The 27,895-nt window shown below is 31.1% G+C and overlaps 2 protein-coding genes across 6 annotated transcripts in view; one reads left to right on the forward strand and one right to left on the reverse strand.

Annotated features, from left to right (window-relative positions):
- LOC126878624 (5-aminolevulinate synthase, erythroid-specific, mitochondrial-like) overlaps window positions 1-4,446 on the reverse strand; it is a 65,697-nt gene extending 61,251 nt beyond the window's left edge. Inside the window, exons 1-2 of one of the 2 annotated variants that reach the window (XM_050641449.1) lie at window positions 4,280-4,446; window positions 4,063-4,219 (exon numbers count right to left, since the gene is read on the reverse strand). In XM_050641449.1, coding sequence (XP_050497406.1) covers window positions 4,063-4,207 — 145 coding nt within the window. In that variant the 5' untranslated portion in view covers window positions 4,208-4,219; window positions 4,280-4,446. The remainder of the gene's footprint in view (window positions 1-4,062; window positions 4,220-4,279) is intronic. The other variant, XM_050641450.1, reaches the window with a different exon arrangement.
- Window positions 4,447-5,411: 965 nt separating this feature from the next.
- The window catches only part of LOC126893261 (catenin delta-2), a 101,086-nt gene continuing 78,602 nt past the window's right edge, over window positions 5,412-27,895 (forward strand). For all 4 annotated transcript variants that reach the window (XM_050663261.1, XM_050663264.1, XM_050663263.1 and 1 more), the window contains exon 1: window positions 5,412-5,692. The gene's annotated coding sequence lies outside the window, so the exon portion shown is untranslated. The remainder of the gene's footprint in view (window positions 5,693-27,895) is intronic.

The raw sequence follows: 27,895 nt of genomic DNA on the forward strand, positions 1-27,895 counted from the left end.
TTTTTTTAATGGAATGCCCTGTATTTTATTTTAAATTTGAAATCTGCTTCACTTCCACATCACAACAATGTAAAGTTTTATTATGTTATACTGGGTATTTAAAAAGTTTTAACCAATATTACCTGAAAATCGCATCAAGTTTAACCCCCTGTATAATTAAAAAAGAGTATAGGAACATTGATCTATTGCAACCATAGTTTTTTAATAATTGTTAAAAATTATAAAACATATTCGTTTTCATAATATTCGTTAAATCAAATACAGGCTAAGTCAAAATGCAAGTACATTATTTTCTTGGTAATTTTAAATAGATTTTAAATATTTTATATCTCTATCGAAAAGTACTACTATCGTACTTCAAATTTTATAAAGTACTCCGTATACCTAAAGTTATCAGTTTTCTAGATATTTTAATTTTTCCATCAAAGTATTAATTTGGTAGATATTTTAACGTTTACCAATAATTATTGTGAGTTGGCCATGATTGATTTTTCAGAAACTGACAGTTTGACATTATTGTTTATTAATTCAGTATTGGGGTACACCGTAAATTAGCAACAATTATTATTTAGTAATTCAGTAATCAATTCAATTTACATTAGCAATAATGAATTTTACTACTGATGAAATGGTAGATATGATCTGGATTTTGGGGGAATGCAATAAAAATTCATTACTATCAGCTAGAATTTATCAAGAATGGTTTCCAGATAGGCGGCAACCTAGACAAGATACATTTGAACAATTGAAATATCGATTTAACTGCACTGGTTCAGTGAATTATGAAAAACATGAACGAACAAAAACTAGTGTGACAGAGGAAAACAAAATGAGTGTGTTGATGGCAGTTACAGGAAACCCACACACAAGTATATGGAATATTTCCAATGAACAAGAACTTAGTTACTACTCTGTTCAAAACATTCTATCTAAAAACAAGATGCACCCTTATCATATTCAAAAGAACCAAGAATTAAATAATGATGATTTTCAGAAACAAATTACTGAGCAGAGAGATTTTTTTGATTATGTCTCAATTTTGGTGACGAAGCTACATTCCATCGAAACGGTTCTGTTAATAGGCATAACTTTCACTACTATTCAACAAGTAATCCAGTCTAGTCAAACAAGATGGTCTCTAAATGTGTGGGGAGGTATCGTCGGTAACCATGTAGTAGGACCATATTTTTTAATGCTTAGTAATGTAAGCAACTCTTTCAATGACCGCTTTCAAGTATGCACAGATGTTTTGGGAGGTCATTTTGAACACCTTACTTAAGTAAGATAAGTTAAAATTACTGTTGTTTTTTATTTTTTTATGTGTTGTTATTTTTTTTTTAATTTTCCGGCGGTTATTTTTTATAAATTTTATTTGAAATAAATTGTTGTCTTTTCTGTGTCGTTATTTCGTTACTGAATTAATAAACAATAATGTCAAACTGTCAGTTTCTGACAAATCAATCATGGCCAACTCACAATAATTATTGGTAAACGTTAAAATATCTACCAAATTAATACTTTGATGGAAAAATAAAAATATCTAGAAAACTGATAACTTCAGGTATAGGGAGTACTTCATAAAATTTGAAGTACGATATTAGTACTTTTCGATAGTGATATAAAATACAGGGTGTTATATTTAAAATTACCAAGAAAATAATGTACTTGAATTTTGACTTACCCTGTATTTGATTTAACAAATATTATGAAAAAGAATATGTTTTATAATTTTTAACAATTATTAAAAAACTATGGTTGCAATAGATCAATGTTCCTATACTCCTTTTTAATTATACAGGGAGTTAAACTTGATACGATTTTCAGGTAATATTGGTTATAACTTTTTAAATACCTGGTATAACATAATACAATTTTACATTGTTGTGATGTGGAAGTGAAGCAGATTTTAAATTTAAAATAAAATACAGGGTGTTCCATTTAAAAATACATAAGTTTGGTCTGCCACCATCTTATGGAACACCCTATAAGATTGTAACTAATTTTAAAATGTGCAGTTTAAAGCTGCCTACAATTTTTGTCAATAACTTTTTTTTGTAATTTTTACTATTACAGACCTACTGAGCTTCCTCACACTAATCAATCACCCTGTATATCAAAAAAAGACACCAAATTATGGCATTTGCGAATGATGTGCTGTTGCTGGCACGAAGAAGACAAGAGATACAATAGATAGTACACAGAATAGTGAAAGCAGCGAAGAAAATGAGACTGTACATTTGTACATAAATGAAACTAAAACAAAATGTATGAAATGGAGAAATGGAGGTTCATAAATGGAGAAAAGTTTAAAGTCAATGTAGAAGAAGGAATATCATATGAATTCAAAATGGTAGAAAGATTTACTTATGAGGAGCAATAATATCACATAAACCAATCATTAAAGAACAAATACAAGCTCAAATCATTTCAGGCAATAGAAGTGTATACATTCGCCTAATGGAACGTTGAAAAGCAAGTTTTTATCAAGAAAGGCAAAAATACAGTTATACAAAACAACTATACAACCAATAGTAACGTACTGTAGTGAGACATGGACAATGAGAAAAAATGAACACAATTTACTAGAGATCTGGGAAGGAAAATCCTGAGGAAGTTCATGGATAAGAAGAACAAATGATGAGTTAACAGAATTATACAACCAACTTAATAAAATAGGAGTGATAAAGGCACAGAGACTCAGATGGCGAGGTAACCTAGAAAGGATGCCAAACACGAGGCCTCCAAAAAGGGTACTAAACTACACTATAGCCTCGAAAAAGAGAAAAGGAAGGCTGAAAAATAGATGGAAGCAAGAGGTTGAAAAAGGTATGGAAAGAATGGAGCTAGAAGGCCAGAAAAGAAGAATGGATAACAGGAAGGAGTGGAGAAAAATCACAGAGAAGATCTCAGTACATAAAAAAGTGAAAACAAAGAAAGAATAAACTTTTTAAGCCATGGGCCTCTAAAGCCTTTAGTGCTATTTTATATATAGGTAAAGTAAACTCTTGTTTTTACAACTCTTGTTTGCACTATTTGACATTATACGGTTCAAACTGCAATACCTTGACAAGTTCAAGGATTGCCAGATTGATACTGAACAGTTACATCATGTTTTTGGCTCAACACATTGAAGACTCAAAGTGAAGCCAAAAATTCTTTCCTAAAATATGTAGATTTAAAAAACGGTGAGGTACTTTAACCTTTTATATTATTTTTGGACAACTGGTTTATTATCAACAAATATTGTATTATCATTGATCTATGATTGATCATCTGATGTTCTTGAACATATACAGATTTTTTTAAGATAAAATACTGATATTTAAATATTACATAAATAAATAATTTGATAAAATGTATATACCTAATAAAAGAAGGAACTGTTTTAACTAATTTTCTTTACTACAAAAATACACGATTGTAAATAAATATACTTGAATATCAATAAAATATGTGTTATAAAAACAAATTACAGATAAATTATAAAAACCAAGAATAAATATCATGATAAAATTTTCAAAACTAAACAATTTATATTAAAAAATGAAGGAAAACATTTATGACAAGCAAACAAGGAATCTGATTGCTTAAAATATGTTTACAAATGTGGAAAAATTTAAGTCTGACAAGATTAAAATAATTTTAAATTAAACTAAAAGATGCATATGGAAATCAGACATTTGTAAATGATCTAAAAATTAAGGAAATGAAAAACTGAATTTGTTGAAAGCCTAAACAGATGTCTTTGAACATATCACTACAAATAGAAAAAAAATGTTAACTACAGCAGAGTGTTAAGGTATGCTAGCAAGATAAACAATTTGATTTTGAATACTTTTGAAAAAGTATAGATGACTGGCATTGGACACCTATGTTCATAACAATATATTTTGTAGTGTTTCACATCACTTTTTTATCCTAATTTTTGTTAAAATAGTAATTTTTTAATTCATTTTCTATAATAAATATAACTGCTACCAAAATTTAATGAATAATGACTAGAAATTGTTGATATTGTCAGTTGTAAAATATTAAGTTTGATAGACAATATGAGTTTCTTACCTTGAGTTTTAACTTCAGCCTTACTGGCAACATTATTCATGCTTCTGGATATCACAGGACATTGGTTACCATACATTTTGACCAAAAGAGAAGCATAATTCTTCAAATAAGCTTGGCTTAATTTTGAAAGGAATGGACAAGACATCTTTCAAGACTTCTGGAAGTAAATCAAAATTATGTAACCTCACTTTTAGGACTTGTTTTACTAAATACTTACATGTATTTGAAAGTGAAATTTAATTTAAATTATTTGACGTCAGTATTCAGTAGGTCAAATCCTCTCCACTACCGCGCGCTGTCTTTCCTCTTTCCCTTTCTTTGAATAAATACCTTTTTTGTGTGTTTCCACCACTTTTTCAATTTGTAGATCTGATTAAAGGTCAAGAAGATATAGTTGTGTCATCCTCAGATAGATGCCGCCAACCAGTTTAAATAACTTGCGCTTGCGGCTAATATGTATTGATAAATAGAAAATATTATGTGTAAAAAGCCCTAAATATGGTATTTTTATTGTAAAATATTTCACTTACTTGAACGCATAGAGAAGCCCTATTTAAGAATGATAAAATGAAATCACTTACACCTTCATTAAAGATAATCGAGTCTCTAAATAAGAAATAAGAAAACTTTCCTGAACTGTAGGGTACAGAAACCTTTAGCACTCCTGTTAAAACTCCAGATCATAATGACGCCACGATGTATGCAACTAATATTGCATCACTACCTTTTATAATTATATTAAAAAATAGATTTTAAAATATTGTTAATATTAATATACATGTTTTAAATAATGGTTTACATATCGCAATACTTAATTACTTTTTAATTAATGGTAATTATTAGTTTACAGCAGTATACAGGTAAAAAAATCGTGTGTGAACATAGCTTTAGATAGAAATGCGGAAAATTTAAAATCAAAAGCTTTTAAGGTAAACCTTGAATTAAAACTGAAAGCAAATAGAAAACCAATTGGTGTTTCAGAGATATAATATTTTATATTATTTAAAAAAAATGAATGCGCATAAATATTTTTGAAATTCTTTGAACAATCAACAAAAACAGAATATGTTGGGTCGATCAGGATTGACGGGAATTTTACCGCACCGCTGCCGATTTTGCTAATTTATCTGTAGACCTACTCACTTTTAAAATAACAAGTTAAGATTAATTTGATATTTTGATCTTGATCTTTTTACTATTCTACTTTGAACTGTGATTTACGAATATTAATTGATATTATTTATTAGATTAAAAAGTCAGGTTTTAGTTTGTCTTTTTTGGATCTGGAAATAATCTACCGATTTTTGTAGAATTTTACTAGCGATTACCAGTCAGTGAATTGTGGCAACACTGTTAGGTACTCTGAGAGTGGGAGTGAAGTCAAGCGAAAGCAAAAATTAATGTTGTATGTCTCTCTCATAGCCAATTTGTAGTAAAAATAATAGATTTAGTGTGTTCAAATGACTGCGAAATAAATTCACGGGAATTATTAGGAATGTGACAGTACAGACTCCTTTTATAGTAAAAGTGAAAAAGAGCAGAGTGTCTGTGGCGGCTATCTGGTGACGTTTCTCTCTGTACCTGTGCCTCGACCCTCGACCTTGCAAGGCCTAAATTGAAAACATGATAGGTTCGTTCATTTATTTTTTATTTAGTTACTACCTATTTCATTCACGCATGTATCTAAAAACACCCTGTAACCTACGGTTTGTACATAGCATATGTTGAGGAATCTTCAAAATGAATGCCTGTAGTGTTTTACAAGAATGTAAACAATTTTAAGCCCCGCCCCACTATATGACAGACTAAGAAATAAGTAATATTTTAACAAATATCTGCCCTGATACAGACAAATCAACAATTTTCAACAAAAATAATAGCATGTTATTGATTCCTGACCATCACTATTAAGATACATGTAGCTAATGTCATTTGTGGTGTGTACTACTTCTGGTTTAACCCTTTCTAACTGGTGGCTGAGAGTGTAGCCACTAGCTGTGAGTAGTCTGGTTAAGGTGGTTGAAGATTTGACCACTATTGAATTAGGATCTGTTTGGTGACAGTGTCATTATGTGAACAATTACTATCAATTTATTTCATTAATTTATTTCAAAAACTATTAAATTCTTAAGAAAATGGGACTATCCTAAATGAAAGAGGCAAAATCTGCTGTGATAAAAATGAAACAGACAAAATATACTAAAAGGAGTTCTAATCTTGAATACTTGTGTTTTCTTATTAGTAAGAGCATTTTTTATATCTTATCATAATATATTATATTGCTCCTGTGTGCTGTAGTTGCCCTGGTTACTACTACTACATTTGGTTTAAGTATCAGATTGACTGCCAGGCGGTCGTATACAACCGCCAGTTCAATAAGTACTACATGCCATGCCGGTCGTATACGACCGATTTGATATGGTCTGTGATATAATTCCTGTTTTGCCAGAGGGTGTGTAGAGAAGCTGCATTATTGCAGTATTCGACCGCTATGGCATACAGCCGTCACATATAGAATAGAATAGAATACTTTATTGGTATAGCTTTACAGCTGCCATCATAAATATGGATATACACGTCAGATATACAACACAATATAGTCACAGACACATAATCAAATACCTATACATACACTTAAATTTTAGATTTAACATAATGTACATTGATAAATATGAAAATTATTAATATTAGACAGAACTCATAACAGCAATCTAGTTGCTAAGTATTCTTCTACACTGTAGAATGCATGTTTACATAGTATACTTTTCACAATTCTTTTGAATTTCACCGGATGCAAAGATCTAACTTCATTTGGAAGATGATTATATAGCCTGACCCCCACATAATCTGTGGACTTCTCAAATTTGGATAGTTTGTGACCAACAGTAACAAACTGATTGGCATTCCTAGTTGAGTATGCATGTAAATCAGAATTTCTCTTGAATGAAGGTAAATTATGCTTAATATACAATATGGATTTCAAGATACATATGGAAGGCAACGGTAAGATATTGTTATTAATGAAAACTTGCTTACAAGTATGCCCAAAAGGAATATTGAAGATAAGTCTAATAATTCTCTTCTGTTTAATAAACACTGTGTCTGATTTTGTGGAATTACCCCATAACGTAACATTATAAGTAAGGTGACAATAAACCAAAGAATAATATACATTAATGAGAGTTTTAATACTGAGTGTTCTTTTCAACTGTACTAAAGCATAGAATGAACAATTTAGTTTCTTATTAACATATTCAACGTGAACATCCCAACTCATAAACTGGTCCAAGAATACACCTAAAAATTTTATGTTTGGAATATTTACAATTTCAGGAATAGACACAACTGGCATATTTCGTTTGCATCTAAAATGTATATACGATGTTTTATCAATATTCAGTTGTAGCAAGTTTTGTGTACACCATGTTTGGAATAATCTGATAACCCTTGACACTCTATTTTGAAGCTCTACGTATGTATGTGCTGATACAATCACAGATGAGTCATCTGCGTACATTACAATGTGGTCATGAGTAATATGATCGGGTAGGTCATTGACAAAAATAAGAAATAGCAGTGGTCCCAACACAGATCCCTGCGGCACTCCTACATCTACACTGAAGATGTCTGACCTTTCCTTGTTTAATTCAACATAGAATTTCCTCTCCAGAAGATATGAGTTCAATAAATTTAACATGTTACCTCTTATTCCGTGGACATACAATTTGTTAAGGACAAATTCAAATTTAAGACTGTCGAATGCTCTGGAAAGATCAAAGAAGATACCCACTACAAGAAGACCATCATCAAGGTGCCTATAGACAGATTCCATAAATACTTCAGTAGCCCCCTCTGTTGATCTTCCGGATCGAAAGCCATGCTGTTCTGAACACAGTGCATTATTTTTGTCCAAAAACTGTATGATCCTAGTGTAGTAAGCTCGTTCAAAAATTTTTGAAATTACATTTAACAAAGAAATAGGTCTATAATTATCAATACAAGTGTGATCGGATTTTTTATATACTGGAACAATTTTACTTAATTTTAGGTTTTCAGGAAATTCACCTGTGTTGTATACTAGGTTAATTAAATATGCCAGCGGTTCTGATATAACATCCTTGATGTGTTTGATCATTCTTGTGTTTAATTCATCATTTCCAAAAGAATGTTTATTTTTAAGACCACAAATAATATCAAGAACCTCATCAGATGTTACTGGAAAATAAACAAAACTGTCTATAGTCCACCTATGTGATAAAGTACAGTTTTGAGGGTTATTGTCAAGCCTATTTTTTAGTGCATTATTTCTGTCATTGAAATGGCATGCAAAATATTGAGCTAAATTTTTATCATCAGATATTAGTTTGTCTTCAATTTTGAGTTTAATTTTATTAGTACTTTGCTTTCTCCCTATAGTTTTATTTACTATACTCCACATAGTTTTTTGTTTATTATTACTACTTACAATTTGAAGATAATTGAATTCCCTTTTCTTTTCAGCAATAAGATTATTGTATTCCTTCTTGGTAGCTTTATACTCATTCCAGATGTTACTATTATTAGAGTTTTTAGCTTCATTAAATAGGTTTTTTAATTGTTTACTCCTAGCATATATGTCATGATCAACCCAACCTTTACTTTTATGCACGTCCTTACCTATTTTACTTTTAAGGGGACAGTTTGAAGTAATAGCAAAGTTTAAAGTATCCATAAATTCGATAAAAGCGTTATTAGTATTACTTTCATTGTATACCTCGCAAAAACCAATCCTCATTAAGTCTTGTTTTAGGATGTCTAAATTATTATCATTTAAACACCTAAAACACTGCTGTTTTATATTTATACATATCAGTTTTCATTTTGGCAGAATAGGGGAGGGGGAGACTGAAATGATATCGAAATTTTGACATGTCTTTATTTTAAGTAAAAAATATAAAAATGTAAAAACTATTCATTCTAAACTAAATAACATACAAAAGGTAAATAAGAACATGAAAGAAATTAAAAGATTTTAAAGATTAAAATTAAAATTTTATTTCAAGAAATAATAATTGTGTTTACGATTATATAACTGTGTACGAATTATAGCCGTGTATCCCAAAATAACATGAGCACTTTGTCTTACTAACAATGAAACCTTACTGATAAAATATTAGTCAAATCAACCACTCAGTGGAATAATGCACAACAGGTCTCATCATGAACAGAACGACCGACCGCTTGGCACCACAGGAATAATTATGCCGCCCTCTGACATATTTTTCCAAAAATCTGAACTAATAAACAAAATTGGTAAAACATTAGTAATGCAAGTATTTCAGTTGGTTGCCAGATGAACTTTTTTCAACTTGGCACCAGGGACTTTTTAAACATTTTTTTGTGGCAGTCAACGTGTTAAGTATGTTGCTTTTATATTAGGTTTGTTCTAGCAAACAGTCAAACTAGTCAGAAACCGTCAGCAAACAGTTGGTCAGTGAGAGAACATAATACAGTCACCAGTGCTATCCAGGGCAGCTTTATCCATTAGGCAATATAGGCAGTTGCCTAGGGCGGCACATTATGAGAGGGCGGCAAACATACTGTACAAAAAATATTTGTGTATAAAAATTATGGATCTGGGTTCTGTCATTAAAGAGTATGAAGCTCTTTCAAATTACTTTGTCGCGAGGAAGCCAAAAAATTGTGCCCAAATAAAACATATGGAAAAATAAGAAAGAGAAAAAAAATTCAATTTGACGAGGAGGCTGATGATGAACTAAACTTTTCAGCTAGTAATGAGATGAAAATCCACACATTCTATATTATAATCGACACTCTGATAAGAGATCTGAATAGACGTCTGGAATCTTATCGACTTATTTATCAACGTTTTCATGTTATTAAGAGATTTGCCAAAATTAAGCAATGAAGAAATTATTAAAGACGCTGAAAATCTGATACAAAATAAAGATGACCAAGATAAATCATTTATATATGAATGCATTCACTTCAAGGGACATTTGGATACCACAATAAAATCACCAATTGACATACTTATCTTAATATTTAAAAAGAGTGCAGTCACTGAAGGTGGATATAAGCTATTACCTCTGATTGCGTTGAACCTCCATCGATTTGCATGAAAATTGGTGAGTGGTTAGAGGATATCTCAAGGAACAAATGTGACATGGTGTCGACTTACGCTTTTACTCTGGGGGTGGATGCCACCTCTTCTACGGAGTGAAAATTTTTTTATTAAAAATATCCCCAGAATTCGATAGAGGGGCAAATTCTAAGCAAAATTTGTTACATAAACTTATTAAAATAAATCAAAACTTTTTGAGTTATTAAAGATCAAAGATTTTAATTTTTCGTGAGAAAAATGCATGTTTTTAGCCGATTTTTCATAAATAACTCAAAAACTAAGATTTTACAAAAAAACTTATTATTACCAAAATTGAAGCTAATAAAAAATGAAAAAACTCTACTGGAAAAACCTTTTAATGTTAACTAAAAGTGAGTTTTATAGGTAATTGAATGTATATTTTTTTCGGGGAGTACCCAAATCTAAGTATTTCAGCTTAAATAACGGGAAAATGATGCATTTTATAACATACCCTTATTAAACATTTGTCATACTTACAAATATCTATCAAATGAGCCCCAAACAAATTTTTCGAAATTTATCTTTTAAAATTTTTTCCAAAAAATTATTTTTTTTTAAATAACTCTGTTAATTTGTACGATATCAGGTTTGCCTAAAAACCATTTGAAAGTTAATTTTAATGGCTATTAAAGCACGTTGAATTCAATCTTTTAAACCCCTTACTTTTTTAAAAATAAAAGGTTAAATGGCCCCAGTTACATGATTCTCGCAGCAAAATTTAAGCTTTAAACGTTTCTATCTCAGTTATTTTTTACCCTACAGAAATAGTAAAAAGGTAAAATATTTGATACAGAAAAAACTAAAATTTGGTTATACATATATCACTTTTTACGCATATTGAGCATTTTTGGAGTTATTATAAAAAAAAACGAAAATTACGATGATTTTTGAAATTCTGATATTTTTAAATTATATCTTTTTTCAAAAATATGCATTCTAAACCGGTTGAAATTGTTGAAATCATTACTTATGCTCATATAAAGAAGATCGACCTCTAAAGGATTACTATAAATTTTAATTTTTGTGGAAATGGCGTATATTTTATTTTTCACTTTTTCTTAAAAAGTTCTAAAGGGATCTCTTATTTTCATCATAACTTGCTTAATTGTGATGCTATTAACTTCCACTGGAGCTCATTTGATAGGTACTCGGAAGTACTTTGACAAGTGCTTAGCAGGTGTATTTTATAAAATGCATTGTTTTCCCGTTATTTAAGCTTGAATACTTAGATCTGAGTACTCATCGAAAAAAATATACATTCAATTACCCATAACTAACTTTGAATTAACATTAGTTTAGTCCTTTAAGTGAGGAGTGTATTCAGCTTTTTATTATCTTCAATTTTGGTAATAATTTTTTTTGTAAAAGCATATAGTTTTTTAAGTTATACATGAAAAATAGCTTTAAAACATGCATTTTTTACGAAAAAATAAAATCTTTGATCTTTAATAACTCAAAAAGTATTATTTATATTAATAACTTTATATAACAAATTTTTTTTTTCAAAAAAAATCTATCGAATGACACCAAACACTACTCCTCAAGAAGAGGAGTGGAGGTAAATTTAAAATTTTAGAGAGAGAGGGACATACTTTATTGATACAATGTACCAAAAGGCCATCGACTGAAGTCTTTCAGCCAATTTACACAATTAATATACATTACTTACTTTTTTACTTAGTCCTAAGCCTTTCTACCTTTAGGTGTAAGGCTGGTGGAGTTGAGTTTGGCATTGTAGTCTCCATGCTTTCCGATCTTGCGCTAGGTTTCTTGCACTTTCCAATGTCAATCCCTTCTTCTCGACTTCTTTCCTGATTTCATCTACCCACATAACTCTTGGTCTCCCTCTTTTGTTTTTCCCCTGCACTCTCGTTTCGAACACTCGTTTTGTTAGCCTCTCGTTCGACATTCTACACACGTGCCCGAACCATCTAAGTTGTCCTTCTACTATTTTTTCATTGATTGGTTCTAGTTTTAGGTTTTGTCTAATTGTTTCGTTTCGTATTTTGTCTGTCCTTTTTCTGTTTGCTATTTTCCTCAGGAACCTCATTTCCATAGCATTGACTCTGGATTTTTGTCTCCCCGTCAATGTCCATGTCTCGCTGCTATACATGATTGTTGGTCTAACTACTGATTTAACGACTGCCGTTTTTACTTTTTCCGGTATCCCTTTTTTCCCAAAAAATGTTGTTTTCATAGTGTTAAATAAGCTTCCTGTTCGTCCCATTCTCTCGTTTATTTCCATGTCTTGTTTACCATTTGATTCGATTATTACTCCTAGGTATTTAAAATATTCCACTTGCTCTAGTTGTTTCCCGTCTAATTCTATTGCGTGTGTCTTCCTCGTATTTGAAATTATCATTGTTTTTGTTTTCTCTGTATTAATTTTCATATTTATGTTTGATAGTTCTTCTTCTAGGATTTCAAGATTGTTCTGTAAGTCTTCTCTGTTTTCTGCTATCAATACCATGTCGTCTGCAAATAGTAGCTCCGATAGTTGAGTCTGTTTCATTTGCCAGTATCCTAATGTTAGTTTTCTCATTCTTCTCTTGGCTTTCTTTATCGCTTCATCCAGTACCACTGAGAATAGCAGTGGACTCAGCACGCATCCCTGTTTGACGCCTTGACTTGTAGAAAATTCTCTGGATTCCTCGTTATTGGTTCTTACTGTATTTGTATTATTTTTGTACATATCCTTTATTACTTCTATTATGTGTCTGTCGACTCCCCTTTCTGTTAGTGTCTTCCAAACGTCCTTTCTTCGGATTCTGTCAAACGCCTTTTCCAGGTCAATGAAGCACATATGTATCTCTCTATTTTTCTTGATTACCTTCTCACTTACTTGTCTTAATGTGAATATTAGGTCTTGCGTGCTTCTGTCCTTCCTGAATCCACACTGTGTGTCTTCCATAGTTGTTTCTATTTGTGTTTTTATTCTTGTCTCTAGTATTCTTGCTAATACCTTCCCAGGGATACTTGATATGGTGATACCTCGGTAATTATTACAGTTTCTCTTGTCTCCCTTTTTGTGTATTGGTAATATAATGTCTTTCTTCCAGTCCTTTGGTAATTCTGCTCTATTTATGATATCATTCATTAGTTCTTTCATGCTATCCATTCCCTCTGTCCCCATATTAATATACATTAATACAGTATATGTTTTTTGTTAATATTAATACCTCGATTAATACAATACAATAATTAAAAAAAAAAATATTTGTATGTGGCAGCAATCACAATATCACTGACAATTAGTTACAATACAGATGATGATTTAAATAGAGCTGTTTATTGTCTTGATGTGTAGCAGATTTCTTCAAAAAGAGTTCGTCCTGGATATCTCCGGGCAGTGTCCTCTGGTATCTTCACAATGTGGGGCTCAATCAAATTTTTGTTATTGTCATTAATAAAGAGATATTTAAACAGCTTATTCAGCCTCTCATTAATAGGTTCAATTCCAGTTTTATCATACAGCATTCTGTTTGATGGATTATGAAGTGGATTATCAGGATGACGCATTCTAGTAATTTGTCGAAGGCTAGTTGTTTCAGCCACTTTTATATTATTTTTGGCAGGACCTTTAGAATTATAGAAAATTGCAGAACCATACTCCAGCATGAGCCTGCAAATCATTTTATAAATATTGGCTGCTGTTTTAATCATAATTCCCTCATTCTTGGATGTTAAACTTCTGAAGTGTTTTGCTCTAGTTATAATTTTCCTTTTTATAACTGCTGTGTGGTGGTTGAACTTCAATTTGTCATCTATTTCTATTCCCAAATACTTAACATTTTGGGAGGGTTTAATAATATTGTCGCAAATTTTATTTAATTTATTGTTAATAAACGGGGCAAGCCCATTGATAAAAATATACAATTAAGCAACATTTATAACATTACAAACAAATACTAAATAAAATACAAAATCATAAAATAAATATGTATATAGAATTACAATTAAATTTAACGCTTCAAAGATTGTTTAAAGGCACTTAAGGACAAGTTAAAAAAATCTGTCTTATGAGGCAACCAATTAGCATGAATAAGAAGTCTGACCAGACCTATATTCACAGAATAATTAGTTCGACGAAAAGGAATATGAAATAGTGTATTCTCACGAAGGATACAAGAAGGAATGTGGAAACAAACCAATTGAAGCAGTTCAGGTGAATGTACCATTCCGTTAACCAATTTAAAAATGAAAATGAGATCGAAATTAACTCGTCTAGTAGACAGAGAATCAAGTTCTAAGTATCTCATCATATCAGAATATGAATAAGGTCTGTGTAATTTAAAGGCACAGTGCATAAAGAACTGTCTTTGCACTCTCTCTAACTTTTGAACAGAGGATTGGACAAAGGGAGACCAGATTATAGTGGAATTTTCAAGCTGAGATCGGACCAGAGAACAGTATAAAATTCTCAGCGAAGAAATGTTATGAAAATCTCTTATATGCCTCTTAATAAACCCTAGCTGCCTAAGAGCCTTATTACAAATAAAGTCAATATGCAAATTAAAGGATAAGTCTCTCTGAAAAATGACACCAAGATCCTTCACACTAGTGACTCTCTCAATCATAAAACCATCCAACTTGTAATCAAAATCTACCATTTTGCTTAGAATTTGTCTCTCTATTGATTTATGATATTATTAAAAAATATAATTTTCACCACCGAGAAGGGGTGGCATCCACCACCAGGGTAAAAGCGCAAGTTGGCATCATACCACCTTTGTTACTTGAGGTATCGTCTAACTACTCACCAATTTTCATGAAAATCGATGGAGGTTCAACGAAATCGGAGGTGAAACCTTCAGTGACTGCACTAAGTGGATTGAAAGATATTTTCACTAATTTTGACATTGCATTGCACATTTATTTGTGCATCCCAGTTGCCAATGTGTCCGCTGAAAGGTCATTTTCGAAAATGTCAAGAATTAAAAATAATTTCCCATCAAGTATGAATCAAGAACGTGATAACAATTTGTCGATTTTGTCAAGAAAAAATTTTTTTTTGAAAAGAAGTCTCTGATGTGATCGAACTGGAATGACAATTTTTTCTGTTATAGGTATATAAACATCATAGTTTAAATCCATTTTTAGTGTATTCTTATTTAAATAAAAATTTCTGCAATTTTTTTTTTGGCAAAAATGGTACATGTTTGAAGGGCGGCTACTAGAGAATTGCCTAGGGCGTCAATTGACCTAAACGCGGCCCTGGTGCTATCCCCTCTACTCGCGCTGGTCCACTATTCGCTGATGGTTTCAAACCGTTTGAAACTGATGCTAGAACAAATCTATTGTGAAACGAATGAGTATCTAGTCAAACTATCTGGAAAAGACATATAAATTATCTTTATTTTATGAGTTTATATAATATCAACAGTATTATCAACAGATAAGTAGAGGAATGAGACAGGGCTGTATACTTTCATCATTGCTATTTAATATACAGGATGATTGATTTGTAGGGTAAAGCTCAATAGCTCCGCTATAGTAATAGATAGCAATAAAAGTTAATAACAAAAATTTTAGCCACCTTTGAGCTTCACATTACAAAATTAGTTAGAATGTTACAGGGTGTTCGATAACACAGTGGCAGACCAAACTTATGTTTTTTTAAATGGAACACCCTATATTTTATTTTAAATTCGAAATCCTGTTAACTTTTTCATCACAAAAATATAAAGGTTTGTTATGTTATACAGGGTATTTACAAAGTTATAACCAATTTTATATGAAAATCGTAACAAGTTCAACTCCCTGTATAAATAAAAATAAGCAAAACAACAATGTTTTATTAATGCCATATTTTTTAATGTATTGTCAAAATTTTCAAGAATGGTCGATATTGCTAATTTTCTTTATATCAAATACAGGGTGAATCAAAACGCAAGTACATTATTTTTTCAGTAATTTTAAATGGAACACCCTGTAGTTTATATCACTATTGAAAAGTACCATTGCCATACTTTAATTTTTAGATAACATTCCCTATGTCTAAATTTATTAGTTTTCGAGATATTTTCATTTTTCAATGTACCAGTAGCGTGGCCACCCAAATCACCAGAATTTAATAAACTGGACTGATTTTTTTGGGGTTACGTTAATAATGAAGTTTATAAAATACCTCCAACAACAAGGGATGAGATGAAAAATAGAATACAAAGTGTATTTCGATGTGTTAATTTACATATGCTCCGTAGAGTAAGTAGCTCATACAATGATCGTTTTTAGGCGTACATAAATGTGTTAGGAGATATTTTTGAACACCTTATGTAATTAAATATTAAAAATATTTTATTAAAAGTAGCTTCTAATTTTTTCAAACATGTTTTTTGCAAAATGTATTACTGATAAATTATGTTTCGTTCTTTATTTGTTACATTGTTACATTTACATACAAAAGTAGTGTTTAATTGTCTTCACAAAATATTGTATTTTGTGTTTGTGTGTTTTTTGTAAAATTTATTACTAATTTTCTTTGTTTATTTGTTGCATTTACATAAAAAGATAGTTTTTAATTGTTTCAAAAATGTTGCATGTCGTAGTGGTTGTGTTTTTGTTTGTAAAATGTATTACATACTAATAAATTATTTTTATTTCTTTATTGGTTACAGTGTTACATTGATTACCGGATTGATAATCGGTAATCTTCAATTGTCAATTCAGTCATGGCTTACTTAAAATTTAGATAAATTTAAACACCTAAAATAATTTGCTCTGAAAAACGAAAATATCTCGAAAACTAATAAATTTGGGCATAGGGAATGTTATATAAAAATTAAAGTATGTTAATGTTACTTTTCAATAATGATATAAAATACAGGGTGTTCCATTTAACATTACTGAGAAAATAATGTACTTGCTTTTTGACTCACCCTGTATTTGATATAAAGAAAATTAGCAATATCAATAATTCTTAAAAATTTTGACAATAAATAAAAAAATATGGCATTAATAAACCATTGCTGTTGTGCTTATTTTTATTTATACAGGGAGTTGAACTTGTTACGATTTTCATACAAAATTGGTTATAACTTTGAAAATACCCTGTATAACATTACAAACCTTTATATTTTTGTGATGGAGAAGTTAACAGGATTTCGAATATAAAGTAAGGGTGTTCCATTTAAAAAAACATAAGTTAGGTCTGCCACTGTGTTATCGAACACCCTGTAGCATTCTAACTAATTTTGTAATGTGAAGCTCAAAGGTGGCTAAAATTTTTGTTATTAAATTTTATTGCTATCTATTACTATAGCGGAGCTATTGAGCTTTACCCTACTAATCAATCACCCTGTATACTCCGAAGAGTTATTTACACAAGCAATTAAAACACTGCACAGTAAGTAGGATCAAGATAAATGCTGAAAATATAAATAACATTCGTTATAAGTATGAATGACTATACAGTCATTATCGCAGAAAGTGAGAAAAGCCGGCAGACGATACTAAACACAATTTGTGATACTGGGAAACAGTTTAGTTTAACAATAAACATAAAGAAAACAAAAAACATGGTTATCAGTAAGAGGGGGTATCAAGAGGGGTAAGTGGACAGTCAGAAATTCGATTAAGAATAGAGCAATCAAGAGCAGCCTTTTTGAAGATGAGGAAATTTCCTAGTAACCAAAGATTCAATCTGCAAATCCGATATAGGCTAGGCCGCATTTTAGGTCAATTTACGCCCTAGGCAATTCTCTAGTAGCCGCCCTTCAAGCATGTATCATTTTTGCGAAAAAAAAATTGCAAGCAGATTTTTGTATTTAAATAAGAATACATAAAAATTGTCATTCCAGTCCGATCACATCAGATTTCTTTCTTGATTTTTCTTTGGAAAAATCATCTATAATGTCGTCATAATTTATCGCCTTTGTTACGTCACTTTCTATGGACAAAATCGACAAATTGTTAAGAAGTTCTTGCGTCATACTTGATCGGAAATTATTTTCATGACTATTTTCAATTCTTGACATTTTCGAAAATGACCTTTTAGCGGACACGTTGGTTGGCAACTGGGAGGCACAAATAAATGCGCAAAGCATTATCAAAATTATTGAAAATATCTTTCAATCCACTCTTTTTTAAATATTTAGATATGTCAATTATTGGCGGTTGGTGATTTTAATGTGGTATCCAAATGACCCTTTAAGTGAATGCATTCATGTATTATGAATGATGTAGGTATCTATTAGTGCAGTCAATGAGGGTATTTGGCTCCGAATTCCATCCTACTGCATCAATTTACTTGATATTTTCACTGTAAGTAGGAAATAGCTCAAGAAACAAAGTCTACCATATATCCTATGGCGCTTTTTAACTTAGGGGTGGTTCCCATCTGTCCTCGGGGGTGGAAATTTTTTTATCAAACTAACACCGGAAGTGACCAGAGAACCTAATTCTAAGCAAAACTCTTTTTGAGTTATTCGTGGTTAAAAATTTGCCATTTTCATTGAAAAATGACACTTTTCGGAGACTGTTTTTGGGAATATGTACTATAAAAATTGTGCATCTAACGAAACAAACTATATAAAACATTTCTGTAGTTTATGAAAAATTAGAGAGATTCAATTTTTCATAAAACTTCTAGTTTTAATAAAAAAAGAGATGGTAGGTGAAAAAAGATTTTTTTTAGTGCAATGCTCAAATCGGTGTATTCAACTTAAAATAACATAGAAATGGTCGATTTTAGGGGTATAATGCTACGAATACCTTTTGTAGCGCTTGAAAAGACCTTTAAAACGAGAACTGTTAAATGTCGGTTACATTCAAACTAAGCGAGATATGGTGCAAAAAAACTTATGACTAATGTATTTTAAGGAAAAATGAGTATAAAATAAATAGTAGATATAAATATAGAAAAAAAAGTATATTTAACCCCTCAACCACCAGAATTGAAATGCATCGTTTTCCTTCTACAATACCTTCTACTATAGTATAATTTCTATATTTAAAAAGTTGGACGTTGGACGGGTTTAAAATGAATGGTTTTTGAAAAGAATACGATCAAATTATAGAGCACATTTTTAAATTTCCTTAAAAATCTTCCTTTTTCTTCATGTAATTCGAAAGTGATAAGAGATACGTAAAAAAATACCTTACAAAAATGTAGGTTTTCTTTTAGATAACAATTTTATTTTTCTTTCATTACTGTATCTCATTATCATTTTCGAGTTACATGGAGAAAAAGGAAGATTTAAAAAAAAATTAAAAATGCTCTCTATAATTTGATCTTATTTTTTGCAAAAACCATACATTTTAAACCCATCCAACTTGTTGAACATAGAAATAACACTATAGTAAAAGGTATTGTAGAAGTAAAACGATGCATTTAAATCTGGTGGATGAGGGGTTAAAATATACATACTTCGCATTTTATCTTAAAATAAATTAATCATCCTTTTTTGTTGCACCATATCTCGCTTACTTTGAATGTAATCGAAATTTAACATTGCGGTCGTTTTAAAGGTCTTTTCAGACAGTACTTACAAAAGATATTGATACCCTTGATATTGATAATCATATCCTTAAAATCGACAATTTCTCTGTTATTAAGTTGAACACACGATTTGAGCATGCACAAAAAAATGTCTTTTCACCTGCCATATCTCTTTTTATGTTATCACTAGAAGACTTATGAAGAGACTTTTATGTTAGATGCATAATTTTTAAGGTATTCGCAAAAAACCGTCCGAAGAGGCGACATTTTTCAATGAAAATGGCAAATTTTCAACCACGAATACCCCAAAAGGATAGAGTTTAAAAAATTATATAGAACAGTACGCCCGCCGCCTTTGCGGTGCTACCGACGGCCCAATAATCCCTAAATTTACAACTTCTGTTTTTTTTTGAATGAATAGTGTTAAGAAAATGCAATTTGTTTTCTAGAAATGAATGCCCACTTATATTCCATTGATGGATGTACTATGTACTTAAATGTTATTCGATTTCAATTTTTATATAAAAATATTTTTTGTACAGTATTTTTGCCGCCCTCTCATAATTTGCCGCCCTAGGCAACTGCCTATATTGCCTAATGGATAAAGCAGCCCTGGATATAGGATGGTGAAATGTTATATCCGCTCTATTCTTCTTCATGGTGCCAAAGCTTGGACTGTTAATGTTGAGTTTTGAGAAAGCAGAAGCTTTTGAGATGTGGCTTTTTAGGAGAATTTTGAAAATACCATGGACCAAGATCAATCATATTATGAATGAAATTGTGTTGCACATAATGGGGAGAGACAGAGAACTTTTGACCACCATTAAAAGGAGAAAAATAGCATATTTGGGGCACATACTTAGAAATGATAAGTATGAGTTGTTACAGCTGATTATGAAGGGTGAAATCAAAGGCAAAAGGGTAGATGACAAATATCCTGACAAAGATAGAGGCGAATTTGCAATGGTTATGGCCAACCCTCATTAGTGGAGATGGCACTAGAAGAAGAAGAAGTAATATATAGATCTGTAGTGGAGAAGCTTCACCGTTTCTTATGAAGTTTATTGAGTACTAAGTATATTGCTACATTCCTTATTCATTTTACAAAAACTTCAAAAATTGGTTCTTTAGACATTAAAAAATATACTGCTGTTCCCTTTCATTTACACCCAATTAATCAGTAATGTGATGAATCACCGAAGTTATTTTGAACGTTTGTGTTAAATTTAAGACAACTGTGACAGATAACTGTCTCGATAACTGCCGCACAAGATCCTTGGACAACCTAAAGCAGAGTTCTTCGTTGAATATTTCTATCTAAAAACAAGTCAAAAGATAAACCTAACTTTACAAATCCTTACATAACTACAAAGTTATCTCATAACTTCACGTTTAACATCACATTATAAAATGACAGTTGATACATCAGATAACTCAAGAACTGAGGTGCGGCTAAAGATACAGTGCTGCTCCCTAATTTGCGCATGCGTGTCCTCAACTCCAACGTTGCAGTTTCCGAGGTAGTTTGAAGGACAAATTTGTCAAATTACGTTGAGAACAAGAAACGCGTCTAACTTCACTTGTATTTTGTATATTTGTCACAGCTTTGGTTGTTTGTTGGATATTTTTTATATTTTGGATCTAAGTTGTATGTCTATGTCCTGTTTTATTAATTAAAAACGACTCCTAAATAAAAGTTTATTCTCAGATACAGATTATTCATGGTTTGACCCAAATCAATATGAAAAAAGGGCATTTATTGAAGCTATATAATTTTAAACTGTTAATTACAAGAATCACATAGACATTCTTTATAATTAATTTAGACATTTTTGTGTAGAAATAAATATTTTTAGTAGGTATAGACATATAAGAAGTAATTTCAATTAATTTGAATGCACAAATATCATGCTTGAGAAATTGTGGAAAAGTTTAGGATTGTTTGATATTGTATTGCAAAAAACTCTTCGGGATTTCATCAATCGATGTTTAAAGAATAACTACCTACCTTGGCAACATTCAAATTTTCAGTTTTTCACATAGTTTTTGAGTGTTAAAAATGGCCGATTTCGCAATTTTTCAATTTTTAATCGCTTATATATCAAAAACTATCAACTTTAGAGAAAAGTCACTAAAGGCCTTTTCTGTTTGGAATGATCCAAAAAACCTAAAAAAAAATTGTTCCATGCAAAAAAAATAATTTTAGGAAAAAAACGAAAAAAAAACGTTTAAAAAATTTTTGACCAACTTTTGGTCCTGGCAACATGCAAATTTGTTAAAAGGGGTCCTTTTTGAGTAAGATTGTGCAAAAAATCCGAATTAGAATATTTTTCCTAGCGGATGCGCAGTGGCTTTCTGGAGTATTACAGGTACAGGTAAAACAAAATAGAATTTTATTTTTATAGGTTATTTTTATATTTACATTTACATTACAAAAATATTATTATGTCATTTGTCAAAATAAAAGATTCCTTGCCACGAGCTAGCATTTTGAATTTCCCGGCGATGTGTAAACAACATGACAACGTTGTAAATATTTTGACGCATGCGCAAAGTAGGGAGCGGCACTGTATCTTTAGCCGCACCTCAAGAATTGTTTCAAGAAATAACGCAAGTATGTAGTTAAGTTAAACATGATACATCACACCAATTCGATAATTATAACTTAACTACATGATAACTTTACGTTATATTTAACGTGAGTGATTCATCACAGGGCTGAATATCTCCTTAAATTTTGTAAGAAATGACAGTTTTTATGGGAGCTGTATAGAGCTCTTATAAAAATCTTCTAATTGGTTTTAGTTTTGCAACATACAAATATGAAAATTTATATTTGGTATGTAAATATGATAAATATGGTTCTACTATTCTTCATGTCATTATTTGCTATTATATGAGAAGAGATTGTTCAAAGACTTTCTTTTGCTAAATCACTAAGTCTAAGATAAGATGATTTGCTGTATATAACTTTTGCCAAGAGTATCTTATATATTTTTTATTCTGTTTTAAAAATCATTAACATGTAAAAATGTTGTGTCTCGTGAAAAAAAAATGGAAGACTTCTGGTTGAATGCACCCATTTTTTTTAACATCATGGCAGCCAACGTGTTAATAATATAACCAAGGAAACTATAAAAATATGTAGTAATCTTTGTTTAATTTTACTCATGTAAAAATCATTGACAATATAATAGTAAATACACATTATCTTGCCAATGTAAATATTGTTTAATTTTCACTGCCCCAGAACGTATGGCTGAATAGAGATATAATATTACTGATAACATAGTAATGTTTCCTAAAGTAACACAGATAGACATGAAGTTTAGTTTAAAAATTTAATATATACCTATCCTAAATTTTTCGGGATTTTATTATACATATATGATTTAATAAAGTTATAATTTAAGCAATAACGTAACTAGTGATGGGCAGAATCCAATACTCTCAAGAATTGAGAACTCAGTACTCAAGAAAGAACTTCTAAGAATGGAAAATTTTTTCCAGTAGGAAAACCATATTCATTTGAAAATCATTTAAAATGAATCCTATTTTAAACTCATCAATTTCTGATTTGTTTAATGTTTCTATTCCTTAATGACTCTCACACTCCATCCATCCAATGGCACTACAGCCCAAATCGAGCCTTGACCTCCTTCAATAAGCTTCTCCAATCATTTCGATTTACCGCTGTTCTTTTCCATGAACGCGTTCCCAGAAAGTTCCTGGCATCCTCATCGACTTCGCCTTCCCATCTCTTTTTAGGTCTTCCAACAGGTCTTCTTCCCTGCATTCTTGCATTCAGCAATTTTCTGGGGATTCTACTCTCATGCATGCGGACCACGTGCCCTGCCCACCGTAATCTCTGCAGTTTAGTGTGTTGTGCTAGAGTTGGTTCGCTATACTTATTGCTCGTATATTTCTCTATTATACCTAATTCGCCAGTTGTTATTTTCACTTATTGGGCCCAGTATCCTACGTAATACTTTTCTTTCAAACACATCTAATGCATTGGCAGATTTTTGTGTCACCACCCATGTTTCGCAGCCATAACTTACTATGGGCCTGATTATTGTTTTATATACCCGGAGTTTTGTTTTCCGGTGTACGTCTCGCGATTTGAATATGTGGCCCATCGCAAAATAGGCTTTATTTGTCAGCACAAGCCTTCTATTTATTTCCGGTTCTTCTTCATTGCTTGCAACCAGATCCATTCCTAGGTACGTGAATCTATTCACATGTTCTATATCGTCAATAAAGTGTTGTTGCGCCGGTCTATTTGATCTGGTTTGTATGAGTAGTTTTGTTTTATTTGTGTTTATTGCTAGCCCTACTGCTTCTGCACTCTGTTTCATCTCAACGTAGGTTTCTTCCGCTGCATTCATTTTTTGCTCATTATGTTTATATCATCCGCGTATGCTGCTAATTGGGTAGATTTGTTTGTAAGTATGTTATTTCCGCTTACCGTCAACCGTCTAATTACATATTCAAGAACAAGATTAAAAAGAGTTGGAGCCAGTCCGTCGCCTTGTTTCAGTCCTTGCGTTATCGTAAACGCATCAGTGATCTCTCCTTGAATACATACTTGTGCTTCTGTTTCTGTCATTGTCATTTGCACTAGTCGTATTAATTTTGATGGTATGCCAAATTCTTCCAATATATTAGGTAGAATTGTTCTATCTATTGAATCATAGGCTTGTTTAAAATCTATAAAGAGATTGTAAACGTCCATGTCATATTCCCATGCTTTGGCTAGTATTTGTTTAACTGTAAATAGTTGGTCAATGGTAGATCTATTTTGCCTAAACCCTGCTTGATATTCCCCGATGATTTTTTCCGTGAGAGGTTGAAGTCTTCGATTAAGGATGTTTGTGAATATTTTGTATCCCGAACAAAGTAAAGAGGTGCCTCTATAATTCTGACACAACAGTTTGTCTCCTTTTTTATGAATAGGGCAGATTATACTTTTCTTCCATTGTTGGAGGATTTTTTCTTCTATCCATATCTCTCGTATTAGCTGATACATCTGTTGTGTCAAATTCCTTCCTCCTTGCTTGAGTAGTTCTGCCGGTATTTTATCTATTCCCGGTGCTTTATGGCTTTTTTGTATGTGGATTGCCGTTTGGACCTCCTCTAGCGTTGGGGGTCTAGTTAATTCATTTTCTTCTCCATCTTCCCCCAGCTCTTGTTGTTGTACCTCCTGCCGTGCCTGCTGCTGCCTCTGTTGTTGTAATGGTGGTTGTGCCCCCCTTTGTTTAATACTTCCTTAAAATATGTCATCCAGGTTATCTTAATTTCGTCCATATCGCTAATGATTTCACCCTTCTTATTTTTGCAGAGGCTAGTCTTCGGTTTGTATCCCTGTCTTAAATGTTTAATAAGTTGGTATGCACTACGTGTTTCGTTTTCCTTAAACTCCCTCTCTATGTTTAGTATCCGTTGGTTTTCGTACTTTCGACAGCATTAGCACTGGAGAAGAGTGGAAAAGTAAGGGGGAGGCCTACGTCCAACTTTGGACAAATGAAGGGCAATAGATAGATAGAACTTAACCTTGTATAAAATCACATTATCAGCCTTCACTTTTTTTTATTATTTGGTATTATGTAATAAAGCTTAAGATTCAGATTGATTTACACTAAATATCAATTAACTTTTCATTAAAAATTTAGGAGACATTACAAAAATAGAAACAAATTTAAAAAAACTGGACATTCGCATCCGCATTCGCGAATGTCAGTAGGAAATATTCGCATTCGTATTCGCGAATGTTAAAAAATGACATTCGTTACATCACTATCAAGAACTTCTAAGAATGGAAAAATTTTTCCAGTAGGAAAACCATATTCATTTGAAAGTCATTTAAAATGAATCCTATTTTAAACTCATCAATTTCTGATTTGTTTAATGTTTCTATTCCTTAATGACTCTCACACTCACTGTAATATTTTTACAGAAATGTGATAGGCTGAATTGGCTATTTTGATGATCTTGAGAATAAGAATGTTTTCATTGTTGAATGAGAACAAGTGTTGCCAGACGTACGATAATTAAAGGTATTGTAGGATGTACGATCAATATGAATAAAAATGTAGGTACGATAATTTCTCAATTATTTGAAATGCATAAACAATTGATCGAAATAAAACCTGTTTTTGCTTATTTTATAAATACATATATCTACTTTAATTTATAAAAAATGTTAATAACTCATAATTGTTATTTATTATCCTAACATTTTTAATTTGAACAAAGATTGTTTAAAAAATTATACAGCTTTCAAATGAGGATATTTATATTGTGACTGTTAAAAGGTACACCTGTGGTAAATTTTTCTAAAAAGTCTACAACAGGAAAAAATATGCAGTTTTATTTTGTTATAAATAAATTTATTCATTATAACAAAACTAAAGCATCCTTGACATAGTATTGCGTCTGTTAGGCGGCTCTATCGAGTTACTTTGGATTTAAAAAAATGAAGAAAATGCCAAAAAAATGCTATAAAAGTCGAGAAAATACATTTGTTTAACGTATGTATACCGATTTTGAACTTTGAATATTTTTTATGATGAATGATGATTATTGATCATCATATAATATGATGATGAAGGTAGTTTTTGAATACTCGTACCTGAAGTATCCCTTTTTTGCAATGTGATAGCAAAAGAAGTAAAAAACAATAAAATTACCGAAATTTGACGATTTCTACCGAAAAATTAAGGGCAGTTGGTTGTACGATAAAATCATTTAAAAATTTAAAAAACGATAATTTCTGCAGCATTGTACAATATTTTCGTTTTGATCATCTGGCAACACTGATTGAGAACTCATACTATTAAAAATATATATTATATTAGTATCAGTTGTGCAGTGGTATTGTGGTATTGTCATCTTGTTTGTATGGAATTTTTCATTATGTTAGTTTATTATATTATTTTACCTCTAAAAATATTTGTTTATAAAGCTAACTTTTCTGGTTATATTGGTAAACAAACAGTGCCTGTATCTTAATAAAATAGTGACAGCTTCTTCTCTAGTATTGAATACTTTGGTTTAAGTTCTCTAGACATCTCTAGAAGTTTCAGGAATCAAATACTAGTAGATTCTTGCTATTTGAGAATCTATCACTAAATGTAAAATTATTTGAATTCTTTGCCATGTTTCAGTTTGATGGATCTTATTTTCTTTCCACCAATGTATATGTTATTTTTACTTGTCTCTTGATCTTTTACCTAGTGGTATTCAATCTATTATTGATAAGATTCTTATATACTTACTACTATTTTTTTTCCACAAGGAAGAGAAAATGTTTTTCCTGTAGTTGGCTGTATACCATCAATCACAAAATTGGAAAGAAATCCTTTGTAAAAGGTATAAAATTTTTTTTATTAAAATCCCTTAAAAGGGCTACATCACAACAAAACGTTTTCGATTTTTATAAAAAATCATCATCAGTGTTCGATAAACTGGATGCTAGCTGAGCCACAAAAGAAAAATATCCGGGTAAAAACCCTTTACATATAATATAGATGCCTTAAAAGTGCATACTTCAATAAAAAGCCCTGTGATGGTCACATGGCAACCAGGATAATGCCCTACCCCTAAGGTAATGTATTGAGATTTCCCAACACGTGGGATCCAAATTGAGTTGATTACATTTCAATGGAGTTGCCATTAAGTCATTGAAATGTAATTAACTCAATTTGGATCCCACGTGTTGGGAAACCTCAATACATTACCTTAGGTCATTATCCTGGTTGCCATGTGACCATCACAGGGCTTTTTATTGAAGTATGTACTTTTAAGGCATCTATATTATATGTAAAGGGTTTTTACCCGGATATTTTTCTTTTGTGGCTCAGCTAGCATCCAGTTTATCGAACACTGATGATGATTTTTTATAAAAGTCGAAAACGTTTTGTTGTAATGTAGCCCTTTTAAGGGATTTTAATAAAAAAAATTTATACCTTTTACAAAGGATTTCTTTCCAATTTTTTTTTGGTCCTACTAATTTTATATTTTCCTAGTAAATAAAATAATTGGTTTTCTTATTTTGTTTTGACAGTTGTTGTATCTGAGGTTTACATTATAATTAATGTTATTTTTATATTGTGAATTTTAATTTTTTTATATATTTTTAAGAAGATATACAGTCGGAAAATGAAAGATTACCCATGGACGATCAAATAAATCACTTATTTTGTATTTGCTGTCTTTTTCTATACACAACAAACGTTTGTTATAGAAAA

This window comes from Diabrotica virgifera, chromosome 10, assembly GCF_917563875.1.
Source record: "Diabrotica virgifera virgifera chromosome 10, PGI_DIABVI_V3a".
NCBI classification, from domain to species: domain Eukaryota; kingdom Metazoa; phylum Arthropoda; class Insecta; order Coleoptera; family Chrysomelidae; genus Diabrotica; species Diabrotica virgifera.